At 35.8% G+C, this 15,775-nt stretch overlaps 1 protein-coding gene across 1 annotated transcript; it reads left to right on the top strand.

Moving 5' to 3' along the window:
- The first annotated feature begins 1,293 nt into the window (after positions 1 to 1,293).
- Positions 1,294 to 4,350, top strand: LOC132282734 (large ribosomal subunit protein eL19y-like). Its single transcript, XM_059784538.1, has 5 exons — positions 1,294 to 1,450; positions 2,563 to 2,685; positions 3,170 to 3,483; positions 3,918 to 3,985; positions 4,079 to 4,350. Exons 1-5 carry the CDS (start codon positions 1,339 to 1,341, stop codon positions 4,101 to 4,103), a joined length of 642 nt encoding a protein of 213 aa, XP_059640521.1. The 5' UTR covers positions 1,294 to 1,338; the 3' UTR covers positions 4,104 to 4,350.
- Positions 4,351 to 15,775: the final 11,425 nt, after the last annotated feature.

Below are 15,775 nucleotides of genomic sequence, written 5' to 3' on the forward strand. Positions count from 1 at the left end.
TGTAAACTCTTGGTTGTCTAACTGATTATTCATGTTCTTTTCTCTCTTAGATGGAAGTATTGCTTTCATTACATTAATGTTGGCAAAGCGGTACCACCAATATCACATCCCACTCCAAAACCTTTGAATTTTCATCACAAGAAGTTAACTTTGGAAATTTCGTCAACAGATACCTCCAGAACCTTTGGCAAAGCAAAAATGCAAACAAATTTAAACAGTGTTAGGAAGAAAAAAATTAAATTTCTACAAAATGAGACATTGTTAAGCCAATTCAACTTCCTTAATGTATACAAAGGGAGAGATTAATTCACCAGATCATAGCCTTCTCCGGTTTAAGTTCAGATTATAATATAGAACATTTTAATATGGAACAACGATAATCAGTAACTAAAAAATCTAATATAGTTGACAAATAAAAATTGGACTTAGGAATGATAATTATGACGCGTCTATAGAGCCCATAAGGAGCCAAGGTAAAAGGGACTTAAAAGAACGTTTAAAAAAAAGAAATTCCCTTATACAAAATATGCAAAACATTAGATGGAAGAACGATAAGTAAATTTATATTAAAAACACGGTGTCATAAAACATTATCACATTCTTACTTGAGAGGTATTTAGAGTGGTTGTGACAAAGAATATAAGATATATATTTTGTAATTGACTAATTTCGTTGTCAAAACAAGTCCAGTTGTAATTTTTCGGTTCAAAATTTCAAAATTGAAGATCGGATGCGGGATGATGAGAATAATGCTTTGGGAAGTTTTTGTGAGTATGTGAGAACACTTACGAGGTTTTGGAAGTTTTTAAGAAAAAAAAATGCTTTCTGCCCAACTTGAACTAGTTTAACAATTCAGCAAATAGGTTCAACATCGGAGGGAACAGGTTCAAGAATTCAGCGAACAAGTTCAACATCCGAGGATTTATGAACGATTCAAGACTGACTATCTTGAACCGGTTTAAGAAATACTGAACTAATTCAAGAATCAAAAGGATTCTTCAAATTAAGTTCTGGTCATCTTGAACCGGTTCAAAGAATCCTAAACCAGTTCAAGAGTTGCAGATCAATTTAGAAACTTCAGTTTTGAACAATGATATTGTGATCCAAACAAATAAGGCCGCCTTACAAGATTCAAAACATGACCTCTTAATATTTAAATCATTTTTCTTGTAAATAAATGAAAACTTTGTCAAGTTACGTTGTTGGGTTGGATTCAATGTCTACAAAGCCCATCCGAAAGCCCAAGTAAAGAAAAGCCCTTCTAAAAACCCTTGATATAAAAAACCTAATCGTCTTCTCATTTGTCTCCTCTCTCATTCGCAGCACACAGACAGGGAGATGGTGTCGCTCAAGCTCCAGAAGCGGCTTTCCGCCAGCGTTCTTAAGTGCGGGAGGGGCAAGGTTTGGCTTGATCCCAATGAAGTGAACGAAATCTCCATGGCTAACTCTCGTACGTTTTCCTATCACTATACATGGATCAATATAAATATATATATATGGATATACTTATATACGCATTTTCTTAATTGTATCACTTCATATCTTGATGATATGTTCGCTCTTTGTTCGAGTTGATTCCGTTACATTTGTTACTATTATCAACTTAGCATATCAGTTTTAGATTGTTGTAAGAATGGAAAATAAAATGGTAAAGTTATTTATGAGCAAGATTGTGACTATGTTCATTTAAAGGGTATTGCAAAATTAGGATGAATTAAGGTCGTTAGGTCACTGTATATGCTTTCATACATATATGTAGCCCTTGTATAATTTATGCAATAGTCGGGATGTTTTTAAATCTAAAGTTATTCATGAACTTATGGTTCGATTTTGGAAAGGAACCAATCTTATTTATATCCTACAGTTCTTGATGATTGAATTATTATTTATTGGAATTAAAGTGATTTGTTGTAATTTTTTAAAAGAGGCCAAACCTGGGTGTTTGCACCAGTCCCTTTTTGTTTTTTTTGATAAGTGTTTGCACCAGTCCCTTAATCATTCAGTGTTGGTAATTTCAAAGTAAGGCCTTAAGCTCGAGTAGATATTGGGTGCGCCACTTGGTATGCCTGACCAATGACAATGCATCATTTCACAAAAAAGTTGGCCCACCTACTTGTAAAATGACTGATAACAAAATAATATTTTCCATTTGATTGGGTGGGTATACTTGTGACTTGGCATGCCTGGCGCACCCAATATCTACTCCTTTAATGTGAATGATTCACCTCTCTCTGATACTCACATAAGTTAAAACGCTCAAGTGTTATAATTATAGCCTTTCTAGGTTATGTTTAATTTTCTGAAGTTGAATTCAAGGATAGTGAATGGACAGTAATACATTATATGCTGTTAGTGCTCTTGTAGAATGTTATATGAGATTAATACTCAACACAACAAAGTTTTATCCTAACTACTTGGGTTTTTTCTTTTCTTTTTTTCATTCTACTACAAGACTAATATGTTATGTTTTTGGTTAGGTCATTTATCTTTCTTTTGGGGTCGATCTTTATTCCTTGTATTCTGGTTTATGTTAATGTAATTTGTTTGGTTTATTGCTTGTAGGGCAAAACATCAGAAAGCTTGTCAAGGATGGTTTTATCATCAGGAAACCAACCAAGATTCACTCACGATCTCGTGCTCGCCGGATGAAGGAGGCCAAGAGAAAGGGCCGTCACTCTGGATATGGTATTATTATGTTTTAATTATTTGAATTGCAACAATTTTGTTTTAAGTTTTCAGGGTACCATGAACCCTTTAAATTTTGTACTCTGTATTATTATATTGATTTTAGATGGGTAAATTTTCTATTAAGACATTTATATTAAAGTGTAAAAATCATATTTATCGAATAAAGTCACCCAAAATCATATTACATTTATATAGAAATTGTAACTATGAACATATTTATATGAAAAAATAACCATTAGATAAGATTTTACTCTTAACAGTAAACAAGCAGGAAAAAGATTGGAACAAAATAAAGAAAACAAAATTATTGTCATGGTAAAGTAGATATATTGGTTAGTGTTGGCTAGACTGTCGTCTTTCACTTTTATTCTTGTAAGCCTGTAATAGGTGCCATGCGGATTGGCACTCTGCTGTTCTTGCTACAGTTGTGGTTGAGTGGTGTGGAAACTCTTTTTTATGCTGTTTCCTCGAATGATTTTAGGTAAACGCAAGGGTACAAGGGAGGCAAGGTTGCCCACAAAAATACTATGGATGAGGAGGATGAGGGTGCTGAGGCGTTTGCTCCGCAAGTATCGGGAATCAAAGAAGATTGACAAGCACATGTATCATGACATGTACATGAAGGTGAAAGGTAATGTGTTTAAGAACAAACGAGTATTAATGGAGAGCATACACAAATCCAAGGCTGAAAAGGCAAGAGAGAAGACCTTGTCCGACCAGTTTGAGGCTAAGCGAGCAAAGAATAAAGCAAGCAGGGAAAGGAAGTTTGCTAGGAGAGAGGAGCGTCTCGCCCAGGTAAAACACATAGATCCTGGGAACCTTTATTTTATGAAAAATAGGAGATGGTTTTAAATATTTTATGTTAAATGTAGTCCTCCTCTGTCCCCAAAAATCAACCCATCTACACTACTAAAAATAGGAGATAGTTTTGTGATCTTTTACTGATGTGGTAGAACATGGTTGGCTTAAATATTGTGGAGGTGTGACAGATTCCATGTGATTAGTGGACTCTCTCTCGCACGTACAGATGCTTTTTAGGACGACAGTGAATAAGTACATACATTTTAACTCACTAAATTTATTTCTCATTTCATGTGCCTAGATGCCTTTATATGGTTAAATGAAAAACCTAAAGTTGTGGGTTTTTGATTTTGTGTTATATGGAGCTCTTGTTTATGTTACATGGAATTTTGATTGCTTATTGTTATGTTTTTCAATTAATCTCCAAGGGACCTGGAGAGAGAGCACCTCAGCCCCCAGCAGCGACAGCATCTGCACCTCCAGCTCAACCAACTCAGTAAGTATTAGGAAACTATATGTTGCTTACTAAAATAGGTGGTTGCGATGTTATTTTGATAACCGTTTTTTTTTTTTTTCTTTTTTAATGTAGGGGTTCTAAGAAATCCAAGAAGTGAAATCTGCACCGGAGAGCATTAAGGATTGAGGCTTTATATCGTTATAATGCCCTCTTACCATAGATGCCTAGTTTTTTTTTTTTTTTTTTCCACCTTATATGTTCTATATTTTTTTTTCTTTTCTTTTGAACTGTATTACTTCATATCTTAGGATGAAGGCTTAAAATTCTGATGCTATGGTAACTGTACTTTGTCTTGTTCTTTTGTTTGTTGTGTTTAATTTTTTAGTTGGATTTGGTTGCTTAAATCTGAGCGTTTATGGTTCACTGCTCAGGGTTTCAGATGGTATTGGTAACTCATTGTATTTGTTTATGTTGATAGTAAGATGCAGCAGATACAAACAGGGGGTTTAGACACTTCTAAAGTATTGGTGTCATGGTATTAAATATGCCTGATTTAGATGCTGAATTTAGACACTTAAAAAAGAATTTATACTTCAAAATGTCTGTTTGGAACTGAAATGCAGTTTAGACTAGCAATTTACGATCTCGTATATACTAATTCACTCAATTCTTATGCAGCTCTCACGCTTGTGGTTTCATTCATGTTCCAATTCTGTGTGACTTAGATTTTGTCGTTTTTGCGCTCTTATATTCAAATTCGCTCTTGTTTCCCATTCTGTTTGATATATCGGGACTTAGGTTATACTTTTCAAATATGAAGAAAGGACTTGTAAGTGAACAAAGTGGATGCCATGATATAGGCCGAATATAGTTAACCCTAATGGACTATGCTGAAAATAATTTAAAGCAGTAATAGAAAATTTTTAATGTATGGAGAAAATATAATCAGCTGTACAATTACTTTCTTTATTATAAAAGAATAAGAGACTAGGACTTAAGACTCCTTGGCAATTCTAAGTTTGAGTTCCTAGTTCATCCCTCGTCTTATCTTTCCTCTTTTCCTTTGCTTTTCCTCATCTCTCCTCTTTTCTTGTACACCAAACATAAGGGCCCGTTTACTAACGCTTTCACTTTCTTACTTTTACTTTCTTTAAAAGTAAAATCATAATTTTCATTACTAAAGCTGAAATATAAAGTAGAATTATGTTTACTAATTTTTTATACTTTCAATATTTTCAAAGCAAGAAATTAGAAAGCAAGTTTAATAATTATAATGTTGATTTTGCTTTATATTTGACAATCAATGTTATATATATATATATATATATATATATATCATCATTGCTGCAATTGATGCCGGGAATAGACTGCCACCAACCACGAAGAGATTGGGACGAAGATAACAAAATTTCAGATCTGCCTCACCCCAACCCTATCTCAGTCTCTCTCATCGCCCTCCTCTTCGTCTCTCTCATCGCCCTCCTCTTCGTCTCTCTCTCCCACCTCACCCCTCAAAATTTCAGATCTGCCTCACCCCAACCCCATCTCAGTCTCTCTCATCACCCTCCTCTTTTTTTCTCTCTCTCTCACCTTACCCCACAAAATTTCAGATCTGCCTCACCACAAACCCACCTCACCCCAACCCCATCTCAGCCTCTCTCATCACCCTCCTATTCGTCTCTCTCTCTCACCTCACCCCACAAGATCCCAAAACTTGGTTCCTCACTCTCCCCACCACTCTCCGCCACCACTATTCCACCGGTCGAACCATCAAGGTCCAAACCACCCCCAAATCACCCCCAATTGAAGTCTTCGCCATTCAAGATGGACCCATCAAATCCAATAACATACTCATTGTACATGGGTTAGGTTGTGGTTCTTACTCTTTTCGCAAAATTGTCGAGTATCTGGGCCTCAAAGGGCTCCACGCCGTCGCTTTCACTTCTAGCAGGTTCTGGGTTTTCCGATAAGTTGACGGTTATGGTGGAAGAGAGCTCCGTTTTTCTTTTTTTTTTTTTTTTTTTTTTTTTTTTTTTTTTGTGACTGGTTGAAGTTAATTTGGATATACTGTTGATAGGTTTTGATGTGTATGAGAGAGGAGAGAGATGGTCGTGGCAGAGGCTATGGTGGGAGGAGGTGGCAGCGGCGATGACAATGGTGGGGAGGAGGTGGGTGGAGGAGATGGTGGTGAGAGATAGTTAGAATTTTTTATTTTTTATTTATTATAAACAGTGCTACAGTAGAGGAAGTAATTTTCGTGAACAGTGTAGAAAATTGAGAAAGTAAGGATTTCTAACTTTCTCTTCTTAGAAAGTACTTTCTTAATGTAAAAAAATAAAAGTATTTTATTAAACATGATCTTTACTTTTGATTCTCAATTTTAGGAATTGAAAGTAAAAATCAGAAATTATTCCTGTTACTAAACAGGCCCATTTCTTCACCAAACGCAACATTAATTTTCTTTTCCAAAAGTAAAATTTTTATTCTCTGGTACTGTAACGACCCGGTCATTTGCCTTCCTTTCCTTTTTCCTAAAATTTTACGAATGAATTTTTTTCGTTTAATTTTCTTTTCTGAGCTCTGTTTCGTGTCGCTTAGTGTCATCTCGAGTGTTCAGAATTGGTTTCTGAGACTCTTTCATGTGAATTGACAACTTCCTTTGAGGATTGAGTCATTTTCGCATTTTTCGTTTTTGGACACTATGCGCTATTTCGTCCTTTTTCCCTATTCTGTCTTTTTCCCATTTGTCACATTGTTGGCACAACCTCACTTCTCATGCTCGGAGTTGGTTTTTGACTTCACGTGCCTTCATCTTGAGTGGTTTCCTCGAAATACGTATCTTTACTTTTGCAAGAAAGTACTCTGGTAACTCACGGTGTCCATAGGGGCATGGATACAAAATTCTTTGAAATTATTTTCTTTTCTTGGGGTATTTTTTGTAAATATCTTTTGAAGATATTTTATTTTAGGGGTTTTTAAGAAAATATTTTAGGAAGATATTTTCATTCTGGGCTATAAGTGCAGTTTTCACTTTTTGGAGGGGCCATTGTGCAATTAATGAAAGTTATTGCAAAATGTCTTGTTTTGAGCCTGGATCCTCGTACATGATTCATTTTCACATTTTGTCGAGTTGTGTACTCTTGGAATTTCCTCTTGGTCGATGTTTTCCAGTTTCAGGGTTTCTGGCCCTAGTTTGCGCCAAACTTGTTTTGGGCATAACTTTCTGCTCGGGACTTGGTTTTTGACGCTGTTTCTTCCGTTATTCATATCTTATCATTTTGAATCTTTTTCATCCACAAAGTTTTGCCATTTGAGTGCGTCTACTCAAATTTTACTTTTTCGGACCCGGCGGGGCTCGTTCGGGGCACTTTTTGAGATTTCTATAAAAGGGGGGTGAGATATTTCATTTTTCATCTTCTCCCCTCTTCATGCACTACCTGGAGCTCCCATGGCAGCCTAAGGGGTGCTGCCATCTTCTCTCTCCTCTTTTGGTTCACTTTTCCTTGATGGAAAGTCTTCAGCCTTAACGTTTGTTGTTCCCCTCGCCGTGCTCTACCTTTCCCCCTTATTAGAATTCAGTTTTGACCATTTTTTGAGTTTAGTTTTCAGGTCAAGTTATGATTTTGATGGGGCTTTGATGGGGGTTATGTTCACGGCATTGTCCCCAACAAAACCTAGTAGTTTCGTCGGATTCGGAGCTGTTCCATTTTGATGGCTTTTGAGATTTTTATCTCAAATTGAGGTAGGAGATGTTCTAGGTTTAAATTCCTGTTATATAGCATGCTTGTGATGCTTATACTACTTGTTTGCATGATTAAATATAAAATCTAGAGATTTTATTATTTATTTTTCTTGTACGGGATCTAATTTTTCCGGTTGGTCATGACTTGGTTTAAACATATAGCATGATTTTATATTGCCCCTCGATATGCTCATTGTCGTGTATTAAAATTGGAACATTTGAATAAGTATTAAAGATTTTATTTAATATTTATCTTAGGTGAAAGAATAATTCACATGGCCTTAACTAGCTTGAAATCAATATGTGTTAGCATATTAAATTAGGCCATAGCATGCTCTCCAACATAGTTGAATTTGAAAGTAATTGGAGGTGTTTTGAAAATTAGTAATTATTAATTAATTTGATTAATTAATTTGCCCCGAGTGCACTATTCACTCTATTTGAATTCCGACTTGATATTCTTGATTTACATGCCATATAGCTTCACATATATTTGATTTATAATATTCGGTTAGGTTTTGAAACCTTTTATTTAATTAAATTCCATGTTTAAGATTTAATCCTCATGATGATATACAACTTGGAATTGTATTGTGGCATGCTAGAAAATTAAGTTTTGGTATGGTTGTTCACATGTATTAAATTGGGATTTATTGCATAAGAATTGCAACTTTTGTTTTATATTTAACTTTAGTGAAAGTTTAATTCGCATGGTTATAAATTGAATGAAATAAACTTGTAATGTGATATTACATTAGTCCTTGGCATGTTTTCCAACATAGGTTAATTTGAGAGCATTTGGTTAAGTTTGAAAATCTAGAGATTTTAATTAAAAGAATTAATTAAAATCTATTTTGTGGTCCCATTAGCTTAATTAAGGTTTTAACTTGATGTTTGTATTGGCCATGACTTATTTACTAGTATATATTAATTTGGGACTATTTGAAGTTGTTTTAGAACCTTGTGATTTAAATTAGTATGATTTAATTAAAGTTCTACTTTGTTGTTCTAACAACCTAATTGAGTTTTAGAATGGATATAGGTGATGACCTTGCTATGCCCTTTAACATGTATTAAATTGAGCTTAATTGAAATTGAATCGGAAATTTAGAGAATTTATTTGTGTTTATCTATTTAAATTCTATCAATTTGCTCCATGATCTAGTTGTGTTTTAGAAATGGTTTCTATATTCAAATCATGGACTTAGACTTGTTGTATATTCATTTGGTTATGTTTTGAACATTGGATAACATAGTTGCTATGTTTATACTCATGAGAATATGTTTTCCTTATTGAATATATTGTTGCCTTGTGTAATGATTTGCACATTTCGTATTTAACATCATTCATGCATAGCGTGTAACGAATCACACACTGAAGATTCGACATTCATCACATCATATTAGTTGTGGACTTAGAGCATGTATTGTATAGGTTTCCAAATTTGGTTGTGCTTGGTAGATAGTTGATTATCTTGCATATTCCTGTTGATATATGCGTTGTTGCACAACTTGTTGATTTTGGAAACTTGGGGATGTCGTTGTTTGACTATGGCTAGGACGTGGTTCTAGTACGGGGGATAGTCCCTCTATATGGTCTAGTGCGCACGTAGGGAGGTTACCCATGGGCTAGTAACCCTAAAGTAACTATGTTGTCGGTCTGATCCGGCGTGACGTCCGAGTATCCACTTTGTTTGATTTCGCATTTCATTTTCAAGTTAATAACTAGATGATGTTGTAACTTGTTGTTTCTTATTTGTCATTCCATTTTAAGTTACAGGATGTTAACTTTGCGAAATTGTGCTTTATGCGTTGTATTGGAAGTTCTAATGTTGGTTAAATTGCATCGGTATTGAAAATCGTGTTTTGACGTTTTAATAAAGCTTAGGATTGATCCTATTGATTCATTTATAACATAAACGTTAGGTGGCATGAACCACTACTGATATTTTGTGCTTTAGATTATAAGTTGATGGCTTTGAGAACTTAAACCTTGTTGCGTTGTATAACATGCTCTTTTGTTGTTGAATTGTATGGATAATGTGATTCTTGTTAACTTGTATTCAAATATGCTTTTGTCATGTTGTATGGATTACTCTAGACCTAGTTCAATTGTATTGAAAATGCAATTCATGTTAATCTATGCTCAAGCATTCTTCTTGTCGTGTTCTTTGGATTATCCCAACCATGATTCGTTTCATACACGTATGTATATCATGATTCTTGTTGCTTAGACTCTAAGGTAGCTTAGGATGCTCCCCGAGTCTCACTTGGACATAGACGTTAGGTGACATGAGCTCCTTTAACATGTTTCACCTTAAGGTGATAAATTTGTAAAATGCTAGGTCGATGCATGCTCATCTCCTACGAGTAGCTTTATGTTACTCACCCCTACGATACTGGGGCAAATTTCAGGTATGAAGACTTGGTTCGTGACTCATAGCATTTCTTGGATGTCGTGTAGCTTTCAAGTTTCCATTTCATGCAAATGTTAGCATGAAATGTCATTTTGTAGACTTATATGTCAAAATATGTATATTTGATTCCATGTATGTAATGTGTACTTAAGTACACTCCTTTCAATGTATTTGATATTAATGAGATGAGGCCGGAGGCCAATGACCATCATATTGTGTTCTATGTACTTTTTAACTTCATGAAATATTGTGAAAATCTTGAAAGATCGCAAGTCATTGCTTCACCATAGTTGCATCGGGTGTGGGAATTCCATTCTCATTCTTTCATAGGGTCTTATTAATCTTGTATGAAGTGTGGCCAAGGGCCAAACGGTCATTTGACCCCATTTTGTATTTTTGGATTCCGAGTTTTCATTCCAAGTTTCATTTTTGCCTTTTTGCCCGTTGGGGGGGTCGGATTTTGTATCGGTGGTATATTTAAGTCGTGAACCATTGTAGCACGTCCAAATAGGTAAGTTACGTTTGCGTGTATGGTCGTTTCCGGGCAAAACCTTATCGTTTGTGTTTTGAGCCTCTTGTGAATTCATTTCGTATTTTTTTTGCATATTCTGATCTAGGGGCATTATGGACCTTTCACGGTGGTTTTATTTTCTTCTTTCAATATGGTTGAATAGAAAACATGATTTTAGGGGGGGTTTCTTTTCCGTGTTTTTCCAGAAAATGTCATCTTGGCATCGGAAATCGTATCTGAAGTTCAGCTCTCAGTTTTTAAATTTAGCAGCTTTTTGGACCCTCTGAACCAGTTTTCTTGGGAGGGCATTTTGGGCATTTTGTAGTGAGTTTTTTTTTATTTTCCTCGTGAATCATGTAGAAAACTCGATTTTGAGGGGGGTTTCTTCTTTGTGTTTTTGCAAAAAAATTCATCTAGGCCTCCAAATTCAGGCTTTGATCTGAATTTTTTTGGAAAATAACCCCATAGCAGCTTTTGGGCTGCTGCTGCCAGCCATGGTGCACTCAGCGCGCGCGCGACGTGCATGGGCACGCGCATGGGCACGCGTATGGGGCTGTCATGGCCCCTCATCGGGCCGCTGCAACGTCAATTCTTCTTTTGGGCTTTTCTCCTTCGTCCGGACTCCGATTCAAGTGAATTTTTTTTTGAACTTGACTAATTTTTCGTTGTCTTTCAAACGGTGTGCTCGGTTGCACTTGGTTCTTCCTGAATAATTACCACTTTACCCTTTTTGCCTTAAGTGCTCGTTTTTCTTCGTCATGCCGTTTCTCCTTCATCCGGACTCCGAATCATGCGATTCTTGAGTCCATCTTGATTAGTTTTCGTTGTCCTTCCAGCAGTGTGCTCGGTGGCACCCGAATCTATAGTTTTTAGAAATGACTATTTTGCCCCTAGGGGCTTATTTGTCATATTTTCGATCTTTTGCTTCCGCATCAGTTCTTGTTGAGTTCCACGACCTCATGGAAGGTCACTTTGACTTCTTAGAGTCTTGTTTTCTGTTTTCGCTTCCGCATTCGGATCCGTTATTAGATCATCCTTACGGTTCATCACAGGACACGCTGGCCTAAAAACCAGGGTCGTCACAGGTACGGGTCGCTTGCATATGTCAAATTGTGTGTGTGAGAGTGGTTCAAGAAAGCCTTCTTGGTCAAATTTAAATTTATAAAAATCACTACTACTACTACTACTACACTATTATTACTAACATAGTAAAAAGCGAGTAGGGATCGTCCCAAGGGATTTGCAAGGTAATCGGAATCAAATTCGGGTTAGTATGTCGATTGATCAAAGAGAGTGATTTGTTAGTTGAATTAAACTACAATTCAATTAAAAACATGCAAAGTAAATAAGCTAAAAGTATTAGGGTGTAGAGAATGAGAGAGAGGTCTTAGGGCATAAAGTTCACTACTAAACTTCACCTTTCTAAACATCTAGCATTTGTCAATTTAGGGGGATTCAATATTGTAAAACAAGTGTGCGCGCCAACAATTGAAACAATAAACATAGATGACAAAACAAACATAAATTGTCTACCTAAGCTAGTGTGTAGCACAACTCATCAAGTTAAGCCATTAACCATTCAATAAATCAACAATTGATGTACACAAAAATTTAGAGAAATGTACTACTTGCAATCATAAGAATGGATCATCAAACACAAGTATGGATTGTCTACTTATCTAAGAATTTAAAGACAACTACACTACAATTATACCAATGACAAGGAAATTAAACTAATTAAGCTAATGAAGTAGAACAACCCATCAAGCATAAGTATAGTCTATCAAACAAATCATAAGAGTAACCAATAAGCCCTATGCGTTGACCATCATTAAATTCACAATTCCAACACAGATAGACATGCATCAAATTTGTAGAATCTAATGTAAAGACATAATCATCCATCCCATCATACATAGACATATGAATTAAATAAAAGATTAATTGAAAGAATTGATCCATAAAAATCATATAGGAACTCAAGATCTATATACAATCATAGGTCAAAACATTATTTACAACAAGAATCCCCTAAAAATAATAAAATACTAAAGTTCAGAAGGCAAGCCTAGGGCTATCTCTAGCCCCAAGAGGATGATCTAGCCAACCCTCAATGGCTTTCTTCAATGTTAGCTCCATCTTCTTCCTCTTGCTATGCTCTCCAAAAACCCTAATCTAGAGAAAGAAAATTATGTCTAAGCTATGAACAATTTTAGCTAAAGTTGGGAACAAAAGTTGGAACCCTAACAAAATGGTCCATTTTCATTTAAATACAAGCCTCTTTGAGTAGGCAATGTAACGACCCGAACCCTGGGGTCCGAATCACTAACCGGGTCCTTACCCGAATCCGAGGTCAACTAAGGACACTACCATCCTGTCCTGTGTCAATACATAATATACGTGTCATCCCAGGTTTTATATAAAAAATAATAATAAATAAATAAATAATAATAAAATGAGATCATAGTTACAAAGTATGTTAAAACGATCTACTAACCCATCGAACCCTGTGGAAGAGCGTCGTCAGCCACTTTCCGTCCGTGTCCTAAAAAATGTTAAATATAAAGAGTGAACAAATTGCTCAGTAGGAGGTGCCTAAGACACACCTCTTATGACCCCGTGAATCCATATAAAGAATAGAAAGCATGAAAACGGGATCACACTATACCAGGGATTTAAACCATAGCCACAACATCCAATATAAACACAAATGTCATCCAAGTCCTAAACACACCATGTATGCCAATGAAGTGCAATGCCATGCTCATGTCGCTCCCATTTCGGAAACTTTGCCATTTCAACTTTCAAACCGTTAATGTAATCCGACCCAAGGCCCGCCAAGGTGTCACGAGGGAGGGGTTGGCTAATCTTTCCTGACCACATGGCACCTCAATGGCGTCGTCTGGGTAGCTCAACCACACTAGAGTCTCTCTCTAACCCCCTCTAGATCACACTAACACCACGGACCACTAAGCGCCTCCTAGACTTCCGGGTTTTCGCAAACACTTTTCAAAACAATTTCCCCAAAATAGTTTCATTTGCTTTCAAAACATTTTTTTTCCTTTTTCATGCCCAATGTCATGTATGAATATCACATACTTTTCCAATGTAATGACAATAAAAGATTTTATATTACACAATTCAACATACTTACACATAGCAATTTCTAGCAAATTAATAAGCACCAAAGGTATGGAATTTAACACATTAGGCATGCTTGATGACTTTCCGAGCGTGTGCACAAAATAATGCACAACACTTTGAGTTTGGAAATTAGTGTAAAGTGGGCATCATACTTTAAATTTATAAACCGCTTAACACCTATACTATGTAGTATTAGTGAGAAGGGATCGTCCCAAGGGATTAAGGTGTCGTACTATATTGAGAAATCAAAATTAGGGTTAGTAGGTCGAGTGATCAAAATAGTAGTTGGTTGGTTGAATTAAACTAGATGCAAATTAAACTAAAGTAAACAATAATGCAATAGAGAGAATAAAAGAGAGAGAGAGAGATCTTAGGGTTTAGAGATCACCACTAAGCATAGCTTTTCTACACCTTTAATGAATGATTAATGAGGGGAAGAACATGTATTGCAACAAAGTGTGTGTGTGTGGTTGTTTCAACAAGCATGGATGACAAATTAAGTATATATTGTCTAAACAACATGGTGGATAGCATAACATATCAAATTAAGCCATTAATCCTTTCTTTAAGCTCACAATCTAAACACATCACAAGGTTAGAGATACATGTTACTTGCTTTTCATAAGTATGGAGCATCAATAACAAGCATGGATTGTCCTCCCATTTAACAATTACATTACAACTAAGCTAATGACATGAAATTAAACTAATTAAACTAAGGGAGGGATACAATCCATCAAGCAATGAGTATGAACCATCAAATAAACCACAAGAACATGACATTAAGCACTATGTCTTGACAATATCTAGATCCATAGCATCAATACACATAGACATGTATCAATAACACAAGAAATAGAGACAAACATATGAACATCTATTCTAGCATACATAGACATATGGATAGAATGAAATGATCAATTGGAAGCATTAAACCACATAAATAATTGAATAAACAAGATCTATATATATAAGAGTGTCAAGACATGAATCATAATACAAATCCCCTCAAAAATACATAAATCAAGAAGTTGAAAGCATGCTTAGGGCTAACTCTAGCCCCAAGAGGATGTCTAGCCACTCATAGATGATGTCCTCTAACCCTCAAGGGCAAGCTCCATGGAAGAAATCTGCTCCTTGGTTGATGAAGAGTCTCCATTGGTGTCTCTAGCCTCCTCCTCTTCTTTGCTTCCTCCCTAAGAGTTTTACAAGGTATGATATGATATGATGTAAAAAGTAATCCTTATCCTTATATAGGTAGGTCAAATGACACCTAAAATGAGCTGGGGTCATACAGTAAATATTCCCCAATGATTAGATAAAGGACAACTTTTTGTGAGCTAGAAATTTAACTTTTTCGCACTGGAGGAAGTTCGATCGATCGAACCTTGGACTTGGATCGATCGAACATGGCTGAGATCTATCGAACTTAAGTTGGATCGATCCACGATGGCGGCGCCTTTTTGGATAAAAACAAATCTAAGATATTTTGAAGATATTTTTAGGAAAAGGACAAAAGCGGTTGGTAGGGTGGTACAACTAGATAAGATCAATCATTTGGATATGGACAAGAATGTTCGATCGATCAGAGAAGGAAGTTGGATCGATCGAACTTTTCTTGAGATCGATCGAAGTTGCTGAAATTCCACCCTTTGCTTCTTTTTTGCTCTACTTTGCTCATTTCTTTGATTCATCCCAAAATTGCTTCAATTATGCTCTTATTTGGCTGAGTTAGCTTATTTTGGGGATAAGCACCTGAAAATGGAAATAACACGAAATCAATACAAAACGGTAAAATAAGATAGATAAAGGTCCTAGAATACCAAAGCTTAAGGGGTTTAAATACGCACTTTTCAGCGCTCATCAATGCTTTTCATACAAATTAATTAATACACATATTCAGAGATTTTATATTACACAGTTCAACATACTTTCACATAGCAATTTCTAGCAAATTAATAAGCACCAAAGGCATGGAATTTAACACATTAACCCTGCTTTTCTCACACAACAAC

This window comes from Cornus florida, unplaced genomic scaffold (genome assembly GCF_030987335.1).
Source record: "Cornus florida cultivar Cherokee Brave unplaced genomic scaffold, ASM3098733v1 CherokeeBrave_3.0.0_Hap2_Chr01, whole genome shotgun sequence".
Lineage (NCBI taxonomy): Eukaryota > Viridiplantae > Streptophyta > Magnoliopsida > Cornales > Cornaceae > Cornus > Cornus florida.

Bases quoted from the DNA above. Each gene is read 5' to 3' on its own strand.
- LOC132282734 (XM_059784538.1), top strand. From the start codon at position 1,339: ATGGTGTCGCTCAAGCTCCAGAAGCGGCTTTCCGCCAGCGTTCTTAAG. The intron at 1,451-2,562 runs GTACGTTTTCCT...TATTGCTTGTAG, and splicing joins AATCTCCATGGCTAACTCTC to GGCAAAACATCAGAAAGCTT. The intron at 3,484-3,917 runs GTAAAACACATA...TTAATCTCCAAG, and splicing joins GAGAGGAGCGTCTCGCCCAG to GGACCTGGAGAGAGAGCACC.